This window comes from Acanthaster planci, linkage group LG02, assembly GCF_054643075.1.
Source record: "Acanthaster planci isolate LZ-2023a linkage group LG02, COTS_SCS, whole genome shotgun sequence".
NCBI lineage: Eukaryota > Metazoa > Echinodermata > Asteroidea > Valvatida > Acanthasteridae > Acanthaster > Acanthaster planci.
Window position 1 is genome coordinate 1,703,957 of NC_141778.1, and position 24,272 is coordinate 1,728,228.

The 24,272-nt window shown below is 41.0% G+C and overlaps 1 protein-coding gene across 6 annotated transcripts in view; it reads left to right on the top strand.

Moving 5' to 3' along the window:
• The window catches only part of LOC110985072 (uncharacterized), an 86,901-nt gene that overhangs the window by 40,970 nt on the left and 21,659 nt on the right, over positions 1-24,272 (top strand). For 4 of the 6 annotated variants that reach the window (XM_022245802.2, XM_022245805.2, XM_022245804.2 and 1 more), the window contains one exon: positions 20,431-20,573. In XM_022245802.2, the coding sequence (XP_022101494.2) occupies positions 20,506-20,573 (68 nt within the window). In that variant the 5' untranslated portion in view covers positions 20,431-20,505. Of the gene's footprint in view, positions 1-14,763; positions 15,248-20,430; positions 20,574-24,272 lie in introns of those variants that run through there. The other 2 variants (XM_022245803.2, XM_087133089.1) reach the window with 2 other exon arrangements.

Consider the following 24,272-nt stretch of genomic DNA (forward strand, 5'->3'; position numbering starts at 1 on the left):
GCATATATTGAAATGGTAAATTTGCTATTCAGTGGCACCCAGCTAAATCATAGTAGCAATTACCCTAATCGCAGTCTGCATAAGTAGGCCATTCCAACACCCTTAACAAGGCCAGGCTAGTGACATTGGGGGTGTGATATGCACTCCTCCATATGGGTCAGTATCCCTCACTAACCGCTCCCTCGCTCGTAAAATAAGAAAAAAAAATAGTACAAGCCATAACTAAACACAGATTGGATTAAGTCGCTGGTGTCATATGGCCCGCTCGACCCAGTTCTTTGCTGTAAAGAATTAGGCCAAGGAATCTCGGCCCCCTTTTCTCTTCTTTACTCTAATTTCAGTCTTTGGTCTTTCTTTTTTTTTTAGTTTTGAAATGTAGGCTTGGGCGGGAACAGGTCACATTGTGTAAACAGGCTAGCGATAGTGTGATGTCCACTTACTTTACAGTTGCTGGATCAGCTGAGCGTGATACTATGTTGAAAATTTTTATGATCTCTCAGGTTTTTCCTGTCCTTTTCTAAGGTGCCATGTTGGAAAAGCTCTTTTAGATAAAATGTTTGGAGTGACTTGTTGGGTTATTTAATTATTTAAAGTTTTAATTCATTCAAAATTGTGGCTTTCTCTGTTGAACCTGAGATCTTTGTTTACAAAGAGAAGGTAAAGAGGCCCAAGCCAACAATAATTAAATCAATATTGGCCATTTTCAATATTAGGATGAATGCATATTGAAAGCATATATTTACATGTAATATGTTTGTGTTGGTCTGTGCACAAGTGTTAAACTAGATCTTGTGCAATTTCGTCAAACAATATACATGTATATAAGCAGACGTGTTTAGTAGGCATGTTGAATGCAGTTCTTTTCATGGAAATAAACAATGACTGACTTCCTATACATATCTTTTGGTAACTCAGAAAAGATAATTTTATTGTTTTGTTGCTAACCACGGTTTTGTACATCATATCCCAATTAAGTTAATGATTGCGGAAAGACGAGAGCTAAATAAGTACGTCAGTCTGCGAGAATAGGTTTTTTTCAGGGATGGGGTCAGTGGAATTGTACATGAAAACTTTGGGCCTGATTTGGTCTTGATCAAACACATTATAACATGCTCTGCAGTACATTTTGTCACAGAGAGAAAGTCAGATTAAGCCCTTGTCACACGACGAAAAAAAAAATTAGCGAGGTTTGAGAAGTTTTCTCATGCTTGAGAAATCTTAAGAACGTGCCATTGTGTGAAAGGTCGCTAATGTTTGAGAGTTTCAAGCATTCCTAGTGAATCCTTGAGATATTTTGGAGGAGCTCCCGACCTACGACAAAATCTTCCAGTAGCAGAAGATTTCTCAAGCAACTCATGAGAAACGGTCGTGTGGATGGACGCACTGTTTATTGTACAACGTCCCCTGCGATAACCTACACAGTGTGCATGCGTAGTGACCTCCACACCCCACACAGCGCGCGCATGCCTTTAACTTCGTATACGTTTCAGGCATGTCCAGCGATAGTGGCACAGCTCGCCGGTGCGATCGGGAATACCTCCCGCAACTTCCCGCCACACGTGGCTATTGTGGACCCTGCCGTCCATTTTCGCCTTAATCGCGGCATTTTCCATAGCAGTTATGAGGCTGAGAGTCTCATCATACTCCCAGCCCTTCTTGGAACTTTTCTGCTTTTTGGTACTCTCCGAAACATCGGTTCCGAGAGAAAGTTTGCAAGTTTGACTCTGCCGATGTAGCGTCAGTCATTTTTCATCGATGGTCTCCAACCTTTGACCTCACATTGTGCTGGTACTTGCGGTATTTGCGCTCAGTAAGTGTGGAGTTCACTGGCAACCCGCGGAATAAGTGTTCGCGTCTCAAGGAATGCTTGTGAAATGTTACACAGTGCCTTGTGAATGGACACGATTGGGATTTGTAAAGTAAACAATCCCCGCTCCAAAATTGTGTCTCAAGCCTTGCGAGTTGTTTTGTCGTCGTGTGAAAAGGGCTTTAATCTGTTTCACAGTTTCACAAAAGACAACTTCTTGTAACAAGGTCCCATTTTGTTGCCTCACTCTCTGCAAATGGTCACGGAAGAAGTACAGCGTACACTAGTACATGTACATGTATGGGAGCAGCTGTTGTGTATAAAAAAAGTCTGGCAAGGGATCAGTTATTTTGTTGAAAAGCTAACACATGGACCATGGTTACTGGAGCTGTGGTTTGTTTACCAGTGTATAGCAAACATGAGCCAACATTATTTTGTCTACATCTAGAATGGCTTTCAGCTTCACCGTGTACTAGTACCCACTGCAGTACTGGTCCAGGTAGGCCTACATTGTACATGTACACATGGTAGGCACCTGATCAGATAATATACCTACACAGTACACTGTATTCCTGAAATTGTGTGTGCTTTTCAACCAGTCTCTGAAAACTGAACACACTGCTTCACCCATGGGAGGTGGGGGGAGGTGGTCCCAGTCTGTGAGAACTGATGTCAGTGACCTAGAATGCCATTGTTTGATCTGTGACCCCTGATCTCTGGTACTTTCAAAACTCCCTCAGGTTATAGGGGTACATGTCCATGTGCATGTACGTGGACTTCATTGTGGAGTTTGAAGGACGTTTTAGTGCTGTAATGCAGCAAGGTCATGTCCCTGTTCTTACATTGAAAATACTGTGCTGGTTTCATAATTAATCATACACATTGCACACTGCAACACTACATTGAGGATATGGACATTGTACCTATTCTCTTAACCAAGTGCTGTATTATTACATTACACATGTACATTGCTCCACATACATGTACTGGATATGTACACGTAACAATGTTCACAAGGAAGCCATTTGTTGTGTCCTGTTTCTGTTTTAGGGTACCAGACTATTTCATTATTGCGCAGGTTCCATACCGGTACCTCCTGTTGGATTATTTTTGTTTTTTTCAAATCTGGTTGAAAACTCTTAAGTTGTGCAAATATGAAATCATTCATCCGAGTAGACAAGATCAAATTTGTAATTTTGAATCTCATTTTATTATTGATTTGATTTCTTTTTTCAAGTTACTTGTATCGATATCTGCGCTTTCAATGTAATATGGCCGACTCATGAATGCAGTCTGCTCATGAACGTGTACCGACCTACGGTATTCTACATTGCACAGTAGTTGTTTTGCTTGAAAGAGTGGGTGCTGGTTGTACCGTTCATATTGCATGTGCATTGGTTGGGTTTAATACGGTTGGATTCAGATACCGTTACGATTGTACATATATGTACATGTATGTACTAGGTACGATGTCATGCTGGATCGTACAATGTACACAACCTACATGTACATGTACCAGTCGCATTGCACAGATAGGATCCCATTGCACATACATGTACATTTGTATATGGGCACGCTACAAACAGTGTGTCATAGAGCAGGGCACTCATTGCTTGCAGATTGCACCACAGCTCTTGTCCCAGCCAGGGGTGACTGTACATGTATGTTGGTAGTTTGCTTAGAAGGACATGGCTGGGCTGTGTGCTGCTGGTTTATTCCTACTGACTCAATATCATCACGGTCGTCATTTTAGCAATCAGTGGCCCATGTTTGGCGCTTTGGAATTAAGCCATGCGGACATGGATGGTATGCTCGTACAGATGTACATGTACCATAGTGTTTGCCAGTTGGAATAAAAAAAATGCTAATGATTGTAAGAAGGGACTTTGACATGAAGGTCTACTCATACTATACATGTACATGAAGTGCACTCTACACATGTACTGTACTGTAGACCATAAGTGATCTGTACTATATGCACTGCATTAAACTTGTGGGGCATTTTGTTGTTCACATTGGGCAAGGGCTCACAAGAGATTTTGTTCATCTAGAGGATATCTCTTTTGAATACTCCAGAGGCCATTTTAGTCACTTGGTTTGTTACGTACACATACATGTAGATGCATGTAGAAGTATAAAGCCACAGTACCTTGAATACACTGTTTGACACTTCAACTAGGCAAACGTTTGTGGGTCTTTCTTTTAATATGGGGGTCAGTGTGTATTTCAGGGACATCACAATTACCATGACCACTTAAAACAAGACCAGTTTCACTTTCCCATTTAATTTTCATATGTATTTGTCAATTAATATGTGTTGATTACATTAAATTCATTTACATTAAAAAATATTGATTTACACCATAATTGCAAGGGAAAAACCTCATTGTTTCTCACTGTTTTTTCGGTAATGAGTGTGACATTTTTGATGACTTGTTTCACAAGACATTTCATACCACTGGCAAAACAAATAAATTATTTATTTTCTAACTAAGCTATCAACAGAAAGGTAAATTTTGATATCAGAATAATTTCCAAATGAAATTCATTCTAATAGAGAATACAGGTGCCGTCATAATCTGATATAACAACGTAACATTTCGTTCCTCGAGTTGTTACGAAATCAAAATCATTTTTGGCTTAAAAAAAAACCAAAAGTTGCGATTCATTTTGAAAACCTAAAATATCAACTGTACATGTAAGTACCCCCCCAAAATACCTCCTACTAACTCATATCTAAGATCCCAACATTTCTGAAGATATTTTTTTTTTTTTGTCAATTCTCGTCAAAAAATATATGGGTTACTCGCAAAATTGTTATGTTGTAAACAAAAAGTTGGTGCAACTTCCAACATTCGCCCGAGTTGGGATCATATTGCAAGCCTGCATGCGCTGTCACGTGATCATCACATGATACAGACATGCCAAGTTCACGCCATTCCTTCATCATCGAGAAATTTTGATCCAGTTTTTGTCACTCACACGTTACGCTGTGACAAAAATTTACTGGGTGCAGGTTTCTTCCCATGACATGAAGGTAAAATTTACCTGAAACTCAATGTATTTGGCGAAAAAAAGGAACACAATAGCCACTTAAAACTCACAAATAAAAATGAGCATATGGAAGAAAGGAAACATTTTCCCCCTTTGAATCAGAAATGCCTTTTTTTTCATTTTGCGAGTTTAACTGTACGTCACGACACGCCGGCCTAGCAGTCCGTTCACAGCGTGTCGTGTCAAGTTGGTACACGGTGCGCCGGCGACTGTCTTGTGAGCGGCGGAACGTTTGGTGGCTGTGACCACATCAAAACAGTGCAATGCACATTACGCCTCTCAGGAAACAGTCACCAGCGTGCGTGTGCCGCACCGACTTTGCATGCTGGTGCTATTTTGTGAATGGTCCGCTAGGCCGGCGCCCTGTGACGTCCTCAACATACATTAGCATATAACTCAAATCACAAAATTGGACAAGGGATTTTGTTGAACTTTTTGGCATAAATGCTTCATGACGTCAAACTTTCTTTGCATTCCACTTGCATAAAAATGTGAACCGCCATCTAAGTACATGTATCTCTGCAACTCTGAATTCTTTGAAATTTTCTTTATTATCCAGTAAAGACAGAAGTTATGTTTTTAACTTTCAAGTAGGCCAGTGGTTGTATGACAAGTTTGACAGTTCAACCTTGTTAATAACAGCACTTTAAATACAAGATTCACCTTTAACAAGAATTTTTTTATGCCCCAATCCTTAGTTTTTCTTCATTTTCATTATAAAAGGTTTCTTTTTTTATTCACAAATGTTGAACCCACTGCAATATGTGCAATGTTTGGTGACAATAGTAATGCTTTATGACATCAAAATTTCTTCGCATTAATTCCCATTCACATTGGGAGTCAATGTTAGTACATGCAGTGTTACAGATGTACATGTATGTGATATGATGTGCATAACAAGCACCTGTATGAACATTAATTGATTGCAGTGTCTGAGGTATCCACAACACTTCACATACCTGTATCTTAAATGATATTTTGCACATTAGTCAGTACTGATGGATAGGATAGTGCGTATTTTCACTGAATGTAAATTTCAGCAGATCTGCCAGCTAAGTGCAGCAAATTCTTGCTTGCCAAAAGCTAGACACTGGCCAAGAAGTCACACATATTACTGGTGACTGGTTCCCGGCTTAGTTCTGTGCTCGTCATGCGTTGTCGTGAAATTGGGACTTAGCCAGCCAGCCACTGGGCAAGATTCATCATCAGTTTTGCAGTGCCAAATATTCTAGCCTGGGATTTCCTAGAATGCAAAGTTTGTGTGCCCCAATTGGTTTAATCATTGTTGGTGTTTTGTTTGCCAAGGGATATGTACATGTACCGGTACTGTAGGTATAGGGCGTGGAGGTTCTGGGCAGGGATTCTGTTCTCAGTATTGGGCAGCTGAGGTCGTAGGGGTTTTGGAATCAACGTTACATACTTGCATGCCTTCTCTTGCCCAAACATGCAAAGCTTGTTTGCTTTCCATGTTAAGAGACTGTGCACAGTTCACTAGCTAAAGAATGTGTTTTTGTTGCTTAGCAACAGCAGCCAGCTCAGGTTGCTTTGCAAAAACTGTGTGTAATATTGTCATTCATTCTGATTTTCCGATTGGTGATTTTGTCTATAATTCATGCCTTCGCATATGTTATTGGTAATTTGAGGTGAACGACACTTAGGAAAAGAAGGACTTTACGCGATGCCCACTAACATCCCAGGATGCAACGCGCCTGCGGTTTCCCCAGGCTTGCCGCGTGTTTACTTTGCGGTCATTATTTGATCGCGGCTTGAGACATTTGATCTTTGCTCGCGCTAACTCCTTCTTTTCCTGCCTCCATGAATATACTGCCTGTGCACAACTGACAAGGATTGGATCATGCAGATGATCGTAAAACATGTAGATCATGTTGACTGGTAAAATTAGCAAAGAGCCATTTGACAACTGTGACCTCAAAATTTATCAATGGTGACCTGCAGTTTTTTTTTAAAGCCATACATGTACCATTTTCCCCAGTTGGTAGACTGATGGATGTTACTGACTTGCTGTACACATTTGGTATGACCCAGTTCCTTGGTATTACTTTACCTTACAAGCATGCCTGGTATTCTGCTGAGGTCAAAGCAGTGTAGGGAGTTTAAAGGGGCATGGCATGTCTGGTATGTCATCAGGTCAGCTTAGGGAAGGATTAAAGGAACTTGTTGAGAGAAGTATCTTGCTTGAAGAAAAAAGGAGAAAGAATTCAGTGACTGAGTTGTATTTTGCGTTTCTGCAGTACACATAGGATTTTGTATTGTGCTTCTACTTTGACTGAAAATGAAAAAAATGACCATGCAAGCTTGTACTTTTGTAGTTTGTAAACTATGAAAATGGCAAATGGTCTTTGAATTATTGAAAAAAAGAACAAGAAAAATACATGTACATATACACCTTGTAACTCAGGTTTCATTTCCCTTTTCATGTTAGAGTTCAACACAGTGTGTGGCTCAAGCTTAGCTTATAATATATCTGTTAGAAATTATTCAGATTTGTCGCTTTTGGCATTAAAATTTCCAGTGCCAGCTCAAGACCATAGGTTTGCCTTTACTTACTGGCCTGTCCCTCCAAAGCACAAAATTTAGTTTTTTCTTAGTACCGCCTAGACTGGTGTCTTTATTTCATGTGCATGTTCTGTATGTATGCATGACAGTAAGGAGATTGTTATCTGTTTATTCTCCTACTGCTCCACATTCAGCATTGTGGCACTGACCCTCAAAGTAAAGAGTGGACAGTGGATGTGATCCTTGACCTCACCTGCATATCTCTTGTGCGATGAACCAGCATAGGCCCATTGTGTGGTAATCACTACAGACCTGCCTACTCCAGGAGGGTCTGGGAGGGGAGAAATCAGGTCGGTAAACCTTCAATTAGCCAGCTGTACAATGGACATGGAAACCTACAGATGGGTGCTACACATTAATAAAACATGATCATGGACAGAATTTTGCTCCTCTGCACATCCTGTCCACTATTTTCAGAAGCAAGGACAGAATTTTCCACTCGCTTTTGTTGGTACTTTCAGTTGGAGAATATACCGGTTCAGGAAGGCACAACGCACATGTACCTGTAGGCCTACATGTACCGGTACCAAGAAAGTATGACTACTTGCTTACATCTTGGAGAAGGATTCTAATGCTTGCTGTGTTTTGATGTTAAGTCGGCTTGTGGAACAGACCTATTGTCATTTGTTTCCATGTGCGCTTTTCTATGGGGGCTTGATGAATCGTGTCCCATCTCATTGCCATAGAGATTGTGTGTTAATGCGTCCTCAGAGGGTAAGATTTTTATATCACTGGGATAGGCAAAAGTCCAGAGTTTTCTGCTTTGCGGAAAATCCACAAAAATTGCAGATTTGGGGGTAGAAAGCAGAAAATGCAATTCTCAGTAAAAAAATTAAATAAATAAAACAAATAAATCTTTTGATCATTTCTGCACAATCAATTAAATAAATATGAACCCAAATTAGGAATGACAACTCATTTCCACTGTTTAACTCACTTTGAAAGTAACATTTGATAGTGTTTCCCCCTCGTCTTTCCTTTGTGATATCGCAGAATTCGGTATTGATTTCCTCCGGCTGATCGCACAGGTCTCCGTTCCCTACTTAGTGCCCAGACATCTCACGGCTTATGAATAACTCAATAGGGACGAGGACCAGTCCAAGATGACAGTGACATGGTGTGTGTAGGCCCTACATTTACAGTATCATGATGCCAAAGATACCTGTAGATGTACGGTAAATGTAGGTCTACAGTACATATGTACAGTCACATACAGTTGTTGTACACAAAATTTAGAAAGCGGAAGAAAGCAGAATTCGACTTTCAGAAAGCAGAAAATTCTTGACTTTAGGATAGGCTTGAGTAAACCTTTTGTGCATCCATAACAAAATTAAAATAACAAAAAGAGCCTCTGAGAGACCATGGAGACACCGGTAACTATAACCTCTATAGGAAAGTGTACATTAGAACAAAGCGCAATGTCACAAACCTTAACCTCCTACCCCAATTTGGCTGCCACCCTGCTGATTTCAGTGACATCCTGAAGCATACATGTACGCGTATCAACATGCAAGAGCAGTTAAAGTTTGCCGGATCCTGTTGGGATGAGCGTGGTTAGGGTCAAGTTGTAGACTAAGTCTGTTGGCAATCCCCTGGCTGTGTTTACACATCAATAGTCTGGATGCCAGACCCGGTGATTCTGACTACTCTATAAGTCAAGGGTCCGGTATTAAGAGAGATATATGCAACCATACGTATAAAGCCAAACCACGGTAGTTGTGTTTGTATTGCGCATGCCCAATGTGTATTAGACTCACGTTGCAGCTGTTCATCGGTATATCAACAGTAAAAACACCGTCAATCTGCTTGAATTGCGGCAGTCAAGCGGTTACAGCATAATGGTTTTTGATGCATAGGGTGTGGGTTTGAATCCCGGGTCCAATTGTGAGCAGGGAGGTTTTTTTTAATGGAAAATAAAGCCCCAATGCCCACTGTAATGAATCCGAAAGACCCGGGCTCTCAACTTGTGAGCCCTGACCCTTGCGTCATATCTATTTATATTCTTGGGTGATGCCTGACCTAAGATTTTTTATCAAGAGTTATCAGGGAATCTTGAGGCAGGGAACCAGACTAACACTTTAAGGGACCATATGGTAGAAATGTTTTACCAAAATCTTTACAGTTGCACCTTCATGTTTCAGAGTTAATCTCATTTTTAGTTTTTGTTTCACTATTTTTATCTGTACCAATATTTTTGGGCCTCTTTTTGTTTTTATGCTAATGAGAATTTGCATATTCAGGTAATCCAAGGCACCATTCTCAATGTTTCTAAATGTTTTCATACTTTGCTATTGAAGATTTCCAGTTCTTTTGGTAATACTGTTGAATAAGTATCGCAAAAAGCCAGTGAGCAACCTTTTCTCAGAATTTTTTTCAATGAGCAAATTTGGGGCTCAAAAGTTGATCTTGAGAACATGCAAACCGAATAGTGTCTTCCTAGATTCACCTCACACTAACAGTACTATCTTCACTTGTCTGGAAAAGTGCGGTCAATTTTGAATTTTGAAAAGTGCCAAAGATTTCAAAGTTGTACCCCGGTAATATACAGAAGAGGAATATTAACATGCACAAAAATTATTAGAAAGAAATTCATTGCTTTGCATTGTTCGTTTAAAGCTACATGTATGTCTTTCTGCAGGGAACAGACAGATTTCATAAGCAGGAGCTTTCCTTTATTTAGCTGCACTGCAGAATTTAGCCAAGGAGCAGTCATGCCAAACTGAGCAAGTGCTAGGAACCGCCTGGACGGCTTGGTCCCTGGGAACCTATCAATTCACCATTCTTGGAAGGGAGGGGGAGGGAGGGATATTTTCACAGGTTTTGCGGAATTATGGTTGGAAGTCCTCTGAGGTTAGGAACATTCGAACAACCCTGCCTGGCTGAGTTTGTGGTTGTAGCTGATTACAAGGTACCTGTGCCTGAAGATGGGAAGCAGTGACAGGAAAAGGGCAGGGCATATTTGAAAGGGGGGGCGTACTGAAGTGTGTGAACTTTTGTTGTTGGAGTGATGTTGATTTCGCTGTCAGGGTTTGTGGTGACCACTGCTCCGGTTCAAACTAGTCGGTCAGTCACAAGTAATTGAGCGGTGAGGTGTTGACACCAGAACTGAGGTATTTAAGCAGGAGGTCTAGGGTTCCAGTCCCACCCGAGTGTCCCCTCCTGAGGAAACCTGCTGTGCAAGTTGTCACAATATTTATCAGTTTGATGAGTGAGCTTTGGTCTATTTGCAAATGTTAATCTGACCTGCCCTTGCCCATCCATTTCATCTGGAATTTTCCATTATAAAAAAAAATTCTATACCTTCTATTAAGTTGATGGCTGACTTTGGCAATACTTGACCTCGGAATCGTGTAGCAAAAATGTAGACTCAAGTCAATTGCAGTGTCCATGTATCGCAGCTATTCAGTTGATACATGTATTCTGATTACACATCAGCCTTACCAGTTCCACTCCATACATGTATATTAAACAAATAGCATGATGCTTGTGCATGAGCCTGTCGACAAGGTTCTATTTTTGGTCAGTGCAGCTTCTACATTGCCGCTTCCTCACTAATGGGGCACAATTGGCTGGAAATTTGGGATTTGAAAGGGGGCCACTGGACGCTACAGCCGAACCAAATATTTTGTTCATGTTCTCTCCTGTACACTCAGGCGCCTTATGATATCGTGTTTAGAAAACATAAAGAACTTTCTTTGTGCTTCAGAAAAAACTGGGGTCACTGAAAATAATGACGTACAGTGTAGGTATGTAACATGGATGGAAGTTTGCTTTATATTTCCAGGACTTGTTGTCTTGTATTACCCGGTATGTCATTGATATTCATATCTCATTTAGGAACGGATAACAGGCAAAATGAGCACCAGTTTCGTGATCTGAATGTGGACGAAAATTTGTGACAAATGTTTGTTCGTTGTGCTCTCAACATTCTGGATATGTATTGGTATTGGTGTCATGTAATACCCAGCAGAATCTTAAGTACTCAGGTTGAATGAACTGTCTTGGTTTATCCTTGTAATATTGCTCTAGGGAACATAATTAAACACCACAATACTTCATGTTTATTTACCGTAATTATAACTCTCTGAAAAAAAATCAAACATATTTTTTGTCCATGTTATATATTGTAATGTACATACATGTACATGTAACATTCTAAGCGACATATATCCGGTTATCTCGACGTTTTCGTGACGCCGATCAAAAAAAATCACCAAATCTCTTCAAAAACCGCCACGGGACCTCGTGCATGCCACACCACATCGTGAAGCTCAGGCTGCATCTGAATCTCTTGTCTTCGCTCCATTGGAAATGCGTGGAGATGCATAGACAACAGACCTAGCCGTAGCTCTGGAAGCCTGTGTTGGACACGGGTTCATACTGCATCTACACCTACCCCAACATCCTGACTGCTACTGCATGCCCATTCATGGACAGTCCAATCGCTGACTTTTTCCAATAACCATGTGACCACAGAAAGTGACATGTCATCAGAAGCCCAAGTGAAAACAGACCTGAAATGTCGCACCAAACCCACAATCGGCGAAAAGATGAGATTTGCTACATGAAGATACACGTACAATATAGTTGATTTTATTTATCGATCGAAAGAAACCTTTCGATAACAAAATACTACATGTAGTATTTCAATATTGATTTTTTTGTGTGCCAAACAACAACACAAGAATAAATAAAAAGTGGGCAAATAACCCGACCCATGTCGCTACAGCAGAGCAAGTTAAGTTTGTTCTAACCATGTGCTTTGTGACTTCATGACTTGGGGACTCCCGTTTAATTACTCAAAATCCAGACAACTTTTTAAACATTTATTCTCCGACGTTGACGAGTGTTTATTTATGGTAATCCATGAAAACAACTGCGCCACGCGGGTACGGCTCGCCGTGGTGAGCACATCCCCGCGATCGCGCTGCATGGACTGGACAGCTTGCGAGGAAATCGCTACGAGACTACATCAGCACACTCCATGTAGTGAGTTGGCCCCGACTGGCCCCAAGTGCAGCACAGCCTGCATAATTGACTCTTCACTGTATAACAGTCGTGTGCGTGTGTGGCCAGTGTGGAGCATTTTCGCTGCACAACGCTTCTCGTTTTCAAGTGTCTGCATAATTTTTGGAACCTTGCGCACCGCTTTCACAAAATTTTCACACTGTTTTCGCACCCTTTTTTTTCTCAGTGTTTTCACAAATGTTTCACGCCATGTTCACAAAAGATTCGCACCGTTTTCGCTCTGTTTTCGCACGTCGTTTGCCCCTTTCGCATCCGATTCGCTGCGAATTAGCTGCGAATTCGCAGAGGGAAAAGTTGTGATCAAAATGCGAATTCGAATGTGAATTCCTTTCGCATTTTTTCCCATTCCTTTTCGTAGCGTTAACTTTCAAATGCAATGTACTGTATTTAGTCCATTTAATGTAATCCACCTTACAAATTAACTTTGCTCTGTGCTATGCTGCGCTATTGTCTTGGAGTCATTGTTGGTAAATGTCAGAAATGTCACCTGGCCGATACCCTAAAAAAACATTTTTACACACATTTTAGCCCATGTGCTAACACCTTCAGAAATGTTTACCAGATATGATACATGTATGTGACTCGTCACAACAAAATGAGCGTAAAGTCGCATTCCGCTCTTTTTTATTTTGGGGGTTTAAACTGATATTGAAGGTGGTCAGTTTTCGAGTTCATTTTCTCAGTAATTTTGACGATAGCATTGTTCATGTCTTGTCAGAAATGTTGAAACAGTGTCGGGAACAAAAATGCAAAGCCGCCAAAATGATGTCACATATTTTAACTCCAAGTATTCCATATACACACCATCGGAAAGCTCTCTACAAATATTCATGTACCAATATCTCAATTTTTAAAATTCTGACTTTCAGCTCATTTTGTGGTGACAGGTCACATATTCTACTTTTTCCACAATATTAAAAGTGGGGCACATTCTTCAGCACATTATCGATAGTGGCTGTGCACATTATACACGGATGTAGTATTATACCCTGTTTGTCCCCTGTGAACTTAAAGCACGGTGCTTCTGCACTTTATATTGAAAGACTCCTGTGCTTCTGTAAAGCAAAGGGGAGATGTATATTGGATGCAGAGGCCCTGCTAGTACATGTATGTCATCTGTCAGGCAGGCCACTCCACCGTGCATCTGCCTGGGAATAATTTTTGGATTTCGCCGCCAGCTTTAGTGCTACCTTATAAATGAAGGTTGCACATTGTGGAATTGACAATCTGAGCTATTCTCTCCCTTTTTTTCGTTTGGTAGCATCCTGAATCTTACAAGTTTCAGCATGTCAAGGTTCCTTTTTCCTTGTGGGATTTTTTTTTCTTGCGCTTTCTATTATGGTTTTCTGTGGCAGCTTTTGCTTCATTTCTTTCACCTTTTCATTTAAAATTTGTATTTATGTCAGCAGCTCATTGTTTGTTGAGTTCAGCTTAGTTAATTATTTTTTCATTTATAGTTTTGATTTAATTTGTTGCTTTCGCCCCAGGTATATTACATCTCCTATAAAATGTACTTCTCTATGGTGTTTTTATGCACTTTAAGTTGCCATTTTATCATTAGGATAAAAACTGAAACATTTCAAAGTCTTGTGCCCGTAATGCACGTGCTGTGCTTGTGACTTTTGCTTTCCTGACGTAAGATGGTTTTCTTCATTTTCTTGTCAGGACATTGTTCCTTGATTAAAGTCTGAAGTGCTGCAGAGAATTCTCTGAAATAGTTCAGGAAGAAACGGAAAAAGAAAAGAACAAAACTGGCAAGCCAGCCACAAACAAAGTTTAGTTTCAAAAACAGAACTACTCGTACTTGAACAGTGATGCACAATGTAAAGTTGTCATGGGAAATTTTGCAAAAGATTCATTTCCCGCTACAAGTCACAGCAATCAGGAGTTGCTGTATGTGCATTTACATAAATTAGTGGAGTTGGTTTCCCCATATTTACTTTGTTTCATAAGTCAGTGTTAGGATATAGTTGTGTATTGTGTCTTTTTTAATATTGGCAACCAAAGGGGTATAATGCCATTTTGCAGCTCACTCCACCACGACCTTGGACAAGAGAGAAAAAAAATTTCTACTATGAAAAGGTCAGGTTTGGGGTTAGGCTTGGTTGATAGAAGAAACACATGTGTGGGTTCTGCAGGTATGCTGTGTACTTTGTGTGATACATACACACAGTAGGAGAATGTACATGTAGTCTGTCTCCCAATGAACATGCACGTCTGTAGACAGAGCCAGGTTGGTACACACATACATGTGTACTCACACACACACACAAAAAGGCGTAGAAATGATTTATGCGCTGGATTCCTGAGTTGCATCTCCTCACCCAGGCCAGGCTTGGGCTGCTGTTCTGAACTGCCAAAGTGCAGGGTGGTTTTAATGCTGCCTGGGTGGAAGCTTGTGTACATAGTGTGTACAGGGGCGAGTCAAGCCGCTTTACCCTTTGGCCTTTGGAGGCCTAGAGCTGGCAGAAGCTACATTATTTTATCCTACATGTATAGGCTTGTCAAAACCAGCCCGAAGGCAGAGACTCCAGCTTGTACATGGACTGGGGTTTGGTAAAATGTGTTAACTGAACGTTTACACTTGCATCCCGCCTGCTTGTGTGCAACATGGCGTATTGTGTTACTTCGCCTGTGGTTCCTCCCTAGCGGCCGAGCGGCAGGGATATTTTCATTTGGCTGCCAGGATTCTTATTGCCAAGCGCCCTGGTACCTTTGGACCGCGGTGGGCCGGTGATGTCATCCGCAGACAAGAGCGTCGGCAAGTATACCTACACACAGGTTTGTGTGGGGCTGTGAGAGAGTGCATCGGCCGCGTGCACTGGGTTGGTGTGAATCATGTGGGTGCTTGTGTACAGGGAAAGGTCTATGGTGAGAAGTGTCTATGGTACATTGTACATGTACCTTTTCATGTACGTGTACTGTAGGCCTACACTGTACATGTACAAGTACAGGTACATGTATGGTACAGACGGCGCCTGGGTAGATGGCTCATCCATGCATTCAGTGCGCATGCTTGTAGGTACATGTAGGTAATGTGTGTACATGTACGCATGTGTACACGAGTACTTGTTTTTGTGCAGGTACATGTATCCACATACATGCACAAGTAGTCTTTGTAAATTTTACGTACATGGTCTTTGCTGTACTAATTCTGGATTTTCTAAGGGCAGTCTGACCTGTATGTGTGTAATATTTAAGCACTTCAGGCTTGGATTGGTTGGTTGTTGGTTTAATTTGTCAAGAGTTTATTTGTGAATTTTGACCTGGGTACTTTATGGTATCTTTTAGAAATTCTGTGGTTTGTAAAATTTGAACAGAAAATCCAGTAATTTAATAATAAGCAGGAGGTCCTGGGTTCGACTCCCATTAGATGTAGTCCAAGTAACTTGGACTCTGCAAATCGCCTTTTTTAACATTTGGACATGGTTTGGCAATGGTGGAGTCCAAATACCTTCCGTAGGCTCTCCATCCCATTAATTCATTTCACTCAAAATACACATAGTTTATACCCAAATCAAATTCCTCTTAATTCACCTTCAAAACGGTCCTTAAACTGTCTAATGCGCCCAGCTTAGGAGTGAGAATCAGATCAGAGATTTCAATAATGATGGTAAGGTTTACTCACATTTGGGAAGAAATGAGTGATTAAAACCGTATGTTAATGTCCTTGAGACGACGTCACGGTGCGCTGGAATAGCGGACCATTCACAAAATGCATGCCTTGTTGGCACACAAGCACCGACGACTGATTCCTGAGCGCCACAATGTCCAGTAGCTGTGTTCACACCAAAACTGTACTCTAAGCTCCAAGACAAGACTTCAAGCTGACGACAAGACCATTTCTGATTTGAAGGGGAAGTTTCTCTTTTATTCCCAGAAGTGAGCAAACCCAACCATTGTTATTGGAATCTCTGATTCTCACTTAATCCAAAACCGGACACATTAGACAGTTTGAGGACCATTCTGGAGGTGAATTCGGAGGATTTTGATTTTGGGTACAAATGAATAAATGAAATGGAAAGCGTATGGAAGGTACATTTTGTACATGTGCATGTACTTGGACTTACTGTCGCCTAACGATGTCCAAATATTTAAAAGGTGATTTGTAGAGCCCAACTTACTCGGACTTCGTTAGAGGGAAGTTTTTGTACAGGCTCTCAGACAGCACTTGGTAGTGCTTGTAAAATTTAATTACTTTGGTGACAGTTAGAACTTAGAATTTAAACCTCTCCCTTGTAGGCTCTTAGTTGAATCTTGTATGAACATGTGCCGGTACGTGTACGTATAGTTTTAGTGATTTAGTTTACTGAACAGCCTTCAATGTTTCCTGATCAGTGTGATCAGTTGAAAAGTGGAACATGTGGATTCAGCAATCATAAAAACTTAATTGTAAAAGATATTTGAATAGCACTGACCGGTGCATGTACATGTACACTGTGTGGGGCACTTGGGTTCAGTGGGCATGTGTGGACCTGCCTGTTATGCCTTTTCGCACAGGATAGAGGGTGCCGACCAGTAAGTAAGCTGTCATAGACAACAGTGATAAGTAGTATCCTCACTTTAAAATATCAGAAAAAATACAACTGTCCGTGTTCGAGCCACATATCAAGTTAAAGTTCACTTCCTTATCTTCCTCATTTTCCTTTCAATTTTTCAGTGGCTTAAGCAATGAGTTTTGAAGACATTTCTCTCCAGAGATAATCATCCCTCAAAACAGTTTGGAGGCTTATCGCCATTTTGAAAAATGATGCCTACACTCCATTGCAAAATGGAGCGATTGAAAATATTCAGAAATACAAGCTGGCAGTCCTGCTCCTAGATACATACGTCCTCCTTTACAAACCACCCAGTCCACCTCATGAAATGTTCTAAAAGCAGAGAATTTGACAGCCTACTAGTATAAATCGTGATTCGGTCTGCACAGGCAATTTTGGACCTATTTACTTCTTCCTGTACCTGAAAAAATGGGCGTGGCAATGTTGTCTTGGCCGCCTAAGATGCTAAAATGTTATTTTGTTCAAAGAAAATGGGAATTTGCTTCATGCTCTGTTAGAGAGACACTGGTTTGTACCAAATAAATTGTAATTTTTAATTTTGATCCCATTGGAACTGCCACAAAAAACAAGATTCTCATTCCTGCCCTGAAACTGAAAAAAAAAAATGGGCGTGGTTCAATTTATTTGAACCTACCAAGTCCTTGACATGTAGCGGTACAGTGTACTTTAATGAAAGCTAATTGGATCATAGGATTCACAATTCATTCATAGAGAAGTCAGATTAAAAAAAATAAGCTAGAAGTTGTAGTTTAAATCCATCGGTCGGATTTTCTTTTGTTTTCTTTATTTTTCTTTTTTGAAAATATTACATTAATTTTTGTTATGATCCAAAAATTGGTTTTGTGTAATTTTTGGTTTGGTGATTTCTGAAGAGTCTTGATAAGTTAAAAAGAAGCACTGTTGAGAGTGTGATTATGCAGTGTTGGTACTTGTAAGTAGTATTACATACATGTACATGTATATACATGTATGTGTAACATCTGCAGAAGTGAATCTAACTTCATTGCTTTGTGCAAACTTTGACGAATGAGTGCTCACCAAAAAAAGAAAAAAAATACCCACATACCCCCCTCCCCCAATTAGTTTCAATATAATAGGAAATGCAACTATTTTTTTGTTTGGCCTTGTTAGTATGTACCGCCACATACAGGGATATTCTCATAAATAACCATAAAAAGCCAAGGGAGTTCATTAGGTTTTGAAGTACCGGTATTGTAGAATGTACCATTGGTTAAAATGGAAAGTGTTTGATTTTGGAAGACTCGGAAGACTTCCAAACCTCCATAAGTTTGTTGGTTTAATGACAGCACAACCAGCTTCCCATTTGTACACTGTTTGTGCCCTTCTTGAGTAGCGTTTACCCAGAGTGACATGCTCTGAGATGCACACGGTGCTGAGTCCCCACAGAGAGACACTGGACGTGTGTGCAGACGTGACATGCCGAGACGCACACGCGAGTGCGTGTCTGCATGCATCCGTGTACTGCACGCATCACTGGGGTGCACCTATCTAGTAAGAATATCCATTCCTGTTTCAATTACCCCACATCCGCCCGGCCAATTTGTCAGTGGAACCCTAACCCCGAGCTTGACTCGCGCTAGTGCAAGCGGCAATCGTTATCCAAAGGGGGGGAGGGGAGTCTGTTGTTGTTTTGTCAGTACAGTTAGTAAAGCTGTAAGGTTCAAGGTGCATATGTTTGTTAGCTGGTGGCCATGGAAGCAGCCCGCTGAACGATTCTGAAAAGTCTTCTGCTGCAGGCAAGCTGTTGTAAAATGGTTCAGTAGCAGTACTGACATGCTGCAGTGAATAGGGGCCTACAGACAATGTTTCTGATTGCTTGAGGGCACCGTCACTGCGTTCCTTGGTATAACGGTACATTGGACAACTTACAGAACAGCATGTAGTGTTATTGAAACAAAAGTGACATTTAATGATCTTGTATCTCATGTTTATAGGACCGGTAACTTGTAAAAAATGTAGGAAGTCATCTGAATTTGACATTTTATACCAAAGTTGATCATACATGTACATGCCAGTAGTCGAAACATATCCCATACCTACGGGTACATGCATGTAGGTTTTGCAAACTCAAGAACTTCAAACATATTGTGCCACAAGTGTGGCAAGATGAAAACATGATGGGAGACTGTAGCTGTTTTGGCTTCAACTAAAGTGGCTGTAATTGTAGGGCTGGATTGTGTGATGTGACACTGCCGTTGGTCATTGCTTGTTATCACATGTTTAGTGTGATAGTGTTCCAATGCCACTCCTGTCAGAGTTGTATAGTACATGTACTTGTAGAGCAGTTTTAAATCCCTGTTCTTGACAACACTGGAGTAACACGGGAATTGTGTTCTTGAACAGGCATGTACCTGTCGTGTTGAGACAAAGCAATGCAATATGGCCGACAAATCTCACATTTGGCACTATTCGGAAGCTGAATTTGAAACAGATCAAAATGTGGCCCTTATAGCAGCCCGTCTTTCTTGGGAGAAAAGAGTAAGAATCCATGGGTTTAAATGTACATGTAATTCCGGCCGTACAGGAATCAGAATTCATATCTCATTTTTGTCTTTCGACCAAGACCTTGCATATGCCAGTACATACGCGTATTCTGCACAACACCATTTTGTTGTAGCTACACCTTGCTCAACCTTCCAACAACCGGGGAGTGAAAAATTCGATCTGCAAACACCCTCTCCGGTCTGTTTGTCACATTCACGACTGCCATTGTCATGTCAGGTCAACCCGAGTGCTGTCAAGAACAGGGATTCAAAAATGCTGGCAGAGTTGCGACATGAGGTTGTGTATAATTTGGTGTAAGTGCCATTTTGTGTCAATTTTGTCCAATGCCGTGCATAGAGTGCGCCAATCAATCAGAAAATGCTTTAAAATGTAGTGCACTCAGTTGACTTGACAACTGGCAAATCAAAGCTGGACTGTCATCCAGTGCATAAACCCTGGTGCTGACTTGGAAACAAAATGGCATCTACTACAAAGTTGTTTCAGCTTTCTTATTTATGGCTCTGACATGGGGCCATCAGAAAGAGCCTCCAGAATACTCAGTCTCATTTTCAGTGTGTAATTCTCAGTGAAACAGTTTTCAGCATGTCAGGACATCAGAAACATGAACATTTTTGGCATCTGTGCATTAGAATTCAGCGTGTGCTAACCCATTTACACGATAGAGAAATTGAAAGTCTCTGCAACTGTGCAACATATGGTAAAGATAACAACATGGCACTTCCTTTTGATATTTCCTGTTTCTGTGTTGCTCTCTTGCCCTTTGTTACATCACAAAGTGTGAACACAGCTGCATGACAATGTTGAATAACTTCCTCCTCCGAGATATTCACCCAAGTGTTTTGACAAGTTGTGTTTTTTTTTCCCCTCCGCCCTCAACAGGTTTCTCCTAGGCCCTGCCCCCCCTCCCTCTACCCATGTTGATGTAGGCCGTACGCTTTTTCGTCACTGTGAAGCATGAGTGCAGGTGGCGCTATGAACAACCAGAACCCACGGCGACGGAAGAGGCCGGAGAAGGGGCCTGGGTGAGTTACATGTACCATGGAGTATTGGAGGCTCTGATAACAAGAGACTTCACAGCTGGGGGAAAAAAAATGGGCAACTGAATCATTTGGGGCTGTTATTTCACAACGAAGATAGTTGGCAGCACACATCTTAATTATACATTCATAAACATGGCAGCAGGGAAGATTACCACACAGTTCCATGATTATATTTCCACCTTTTTTCTAACCTGCATAGTGGTAGTTCTCTGCACACACCTCTTTTTTTTTTAGTAGTTTGCCTTATCCCTGAAGTGCCAACTGGTAGAAAGTGACGCTTGCTTGCTCCATCTGTGTTTGTGTACAAACCTATGGAAAGGGTGGAACACAGCAGAACACTTTACCATTCGCACATCTGCATTATACATGTACATGTAGTCCGTACCAGTTTGGACTGAAATGCTATTCTGCGCCAAACTGGAATGTTCAGCCAGTGTGAACATGATTATTTGGTTTTGGTTCATATAAACGGTGCCCTCTTGTGCCCAGAAACTGCAGATGGTTCTTGCCATTTGAGAAATGGCCAAATCGGTATTCCTCTCACTTCCAGGAAAATCCTGCACTCTGAAAATACAAGAGGCTTGTACCATGCAGTGTAAGGTATCGGGGTAATGGGACATGTGCTTGGAACTCTACAAGTTGTTCCATTTGTATGTGAATGCTAAGCAGACAAACCGCTTATCAAACTTTTGCAAAGCAGACATCTTCAGTGGACCAGTCTCTAGCAGCGTACAGTGCATGGAATTTTGGTTGGTAATCTGCTTGTACGTAGCATAAGGCTGTGCCGCATATCGAAATTACCGAATATTCAATAATCAAGTTGAATATTATTTTTTCGAATTTGAATATTTGAATGCAAAATTCATGAAAAGGAAGGGAGAATTTTATTTTATTTTAAATGAGAAAAATTGCACTCTGGAGGCTTGTCCCAAGTAAATTCAAATGAGAAGCGATAAAACCTTACAACGATTTAAAAAGTACGCTTTTCATTAAAAAGTTTAAAAGGAATATACATTTTCAACAGGAAAAGAACTATTGCTCGTCTCTTAAATCTTGTTAAATCATGGCTGGAGATACTCGTACACGTGAGAAGCTGTGTAAAATTGTGTGCGTTATTGCAACTGAGTTTGTATGTGATTTATTCCTCAACAATCTGCCGGTCGGTACGACCGAATATTCGGTCGAATCGAAGGTCGAAAATTCAAATAAGGAATTATTGGAATTGACTCAGCCTTAGCATAGCATATCATTTCCTACTGGTATGATCTTTTTGAAATTGGCCTGCACTGACTTCTTCATAAGTGCATGTATTTGGTCTTGAATTGTTATTGGTAGCTGGCAGCCTTAACCTCAACAGTCCCAAATCCTCAAATTTCAATACGATTTTGCATACACCCTTGAGGGTTAGGGTTAATGTTTATTCCAATGCGAGTTTTTATTGGTTGTACGTATACATGGCAGAGTCTACCGTCAGTAAGGATTTGCAACTAAAGTGGATGTTGTCACTTCTGAGACCCCGATTCGCTGATCTATTTCCTCTGCTAATCGCTCCGGTGGTGAGTAAGGGGGGATGATGGCCACTCAGTTAGAAATCCTACCTGATGAAGAAGAAAAGAGTTTTAAAAAGAGTTTAAAAAAAGAAAAGAAAAAAAAAACAGGGAGGGATAAATGAACCAAGTCACAGGGTGTCAGAGGTTGGGTGAGCTTTAATTGCAAACACATGCCGGCCACTTATCCGTAAGCCCTGGGTTTCCGTTGATTCACGGGAAAAATCTGGATGCTGACATTCCGGAGTTACGAAAATTGGCAAGTGTGTGTCCCAGGCCAGAGTTGAACTGTGCTGCTAACCAGATGACACTAAGGAAGTACTCATTTTATCTTTTCCTTATCATTCAAGAAGAGATAATACATGTGCGTGTAGATGTGCTAATAAAACCGAAGTTCCAAAATGCATCGTATTATGTTTAAAAGCTAGCATTTTGTAACTGAGAAATCGGAGAACGCTTGTTTTGCAAAGATTAATTGAAGCCGGGTACATATATACATGTACATGTACCTGTTTCCTACGTGGTTTGGGTAGGTGTGGAACCATGTTGGCCATTTAAAGCGGTAAGGCAGAAGTAAATTTAGTCTCCTCAGTATTCCTCAGAAAAGTGGCCGGCACTACCCTTTCATGAAATAAACGGAACCGGAAGATCATTTGTATTGTTTTCTCTCATCAGTCATTGGTCTGTGATTGAAATAATCAAAAATGGTTTGGATGACCATCCCCCACAAAAAACAAGTGATTCCAGGTTCTAGACATTTGACATATTCTGACTAAAATCTTCCATGCGCTAGTACATGTACCTACCCGAAAGTCTGCAAATCAGTCCATATATTTCTCACTTAAAAATCATCCCTATGCATATCATCCAATGCACAGTCAGACTGTTTTTTTTTTCAACTGAGCCCCAAGTGTAAGTATGGGTAGAATTGCCCTGCAGAGTGGTCAGGCCGCTAACCCACGTAGTATCATTGATTGCATGGCAGACTGTCCAAGGTCACTGTTGCATCTTTTATTTGTGTGAACACAGCCCATTACAGTTTCACTCTTCTGCGGTCCAGGTTCCAGCAACCAGTGTTCCATTCATGATTCATCCTTCTCCCACTGTCCCTACCCCCTCCCCCATTTCCTAGGTTGCAACCCGTTTCACAACTTCCACTGACGGTGTTCTTTTGTGCCTCTGTTCAGCACAGGATGCTTAACCCATGCAGGCATGCATTTACATGTAACTTGCTCAGTGATTCATTCTATGAAGGAAAACATTCCCCAAACTGGTCCCCTTTGCACGGTTCCCATCGCGGCAAGACGCTCGGAGCGAACATTTCTCAGAGTGGGTTCTCTCCACAAGGAAGCATCGAGCCTTGCTCTCCCTAGGGACGTTCAAAGGACAAACACTGCCCATGGGTGTTCCTGTCTCATTACTTGAATACACAATAGCTCTCAGAACACTTTTATGTGGAAGAGAGCGTGTAGTCAGTAGCATAGCGCTGTTTTTCAATGCTATGGTACCTCCATGGTAATACCAACAGTACCGGTATTTCACAAACTTCAGTTTTCATGTAAAGGTAGGAGTGATTTTTAAAGGCCTCCATACATAAATTGTATTGTGCTTACGTACATGAAGTGAAAGTAAAATCAGTGTTGCTACTATTTTCTCACCTCACCAATCTGTTCTGTCTCCTGACTGGCAGATAGCCTGTCACACGGTATGCACTGCTTGCAATGATTTACCTGCTTCCAAAGATGGTGCTGTTGATAAGCAGTGTTTTGTCCTCAGCAGAACCAGAAAATTGAGCCCAACAGAACTACTGGTAATTTTGCCCAGTATAGCAATCTGTCAAGCAAATCAAAATGTAGCTAAGCTGAAGAGATCCATGGCCAATAGTCTTAGCCTTAACTCTAACAGTCCTCAGTCCTCCAACAGGTGAAGGATTGAGGACTGTTAGGGTTAAACCTTCTATGGTACTCAAAACCCATCCTTTTGGAATTTGTTGGATATGGGAAGTGAGGTTTAACCATTGTTAAACAGTCCTGTGTCAGGCAGGACGTGATACCTTTTGATTTTGGAGATTAAGCAAAAAAGCCTCAATTGGGTCAGTTTCCTTTTACTTTATTTCGTTCCTTCCCTCCTCCAC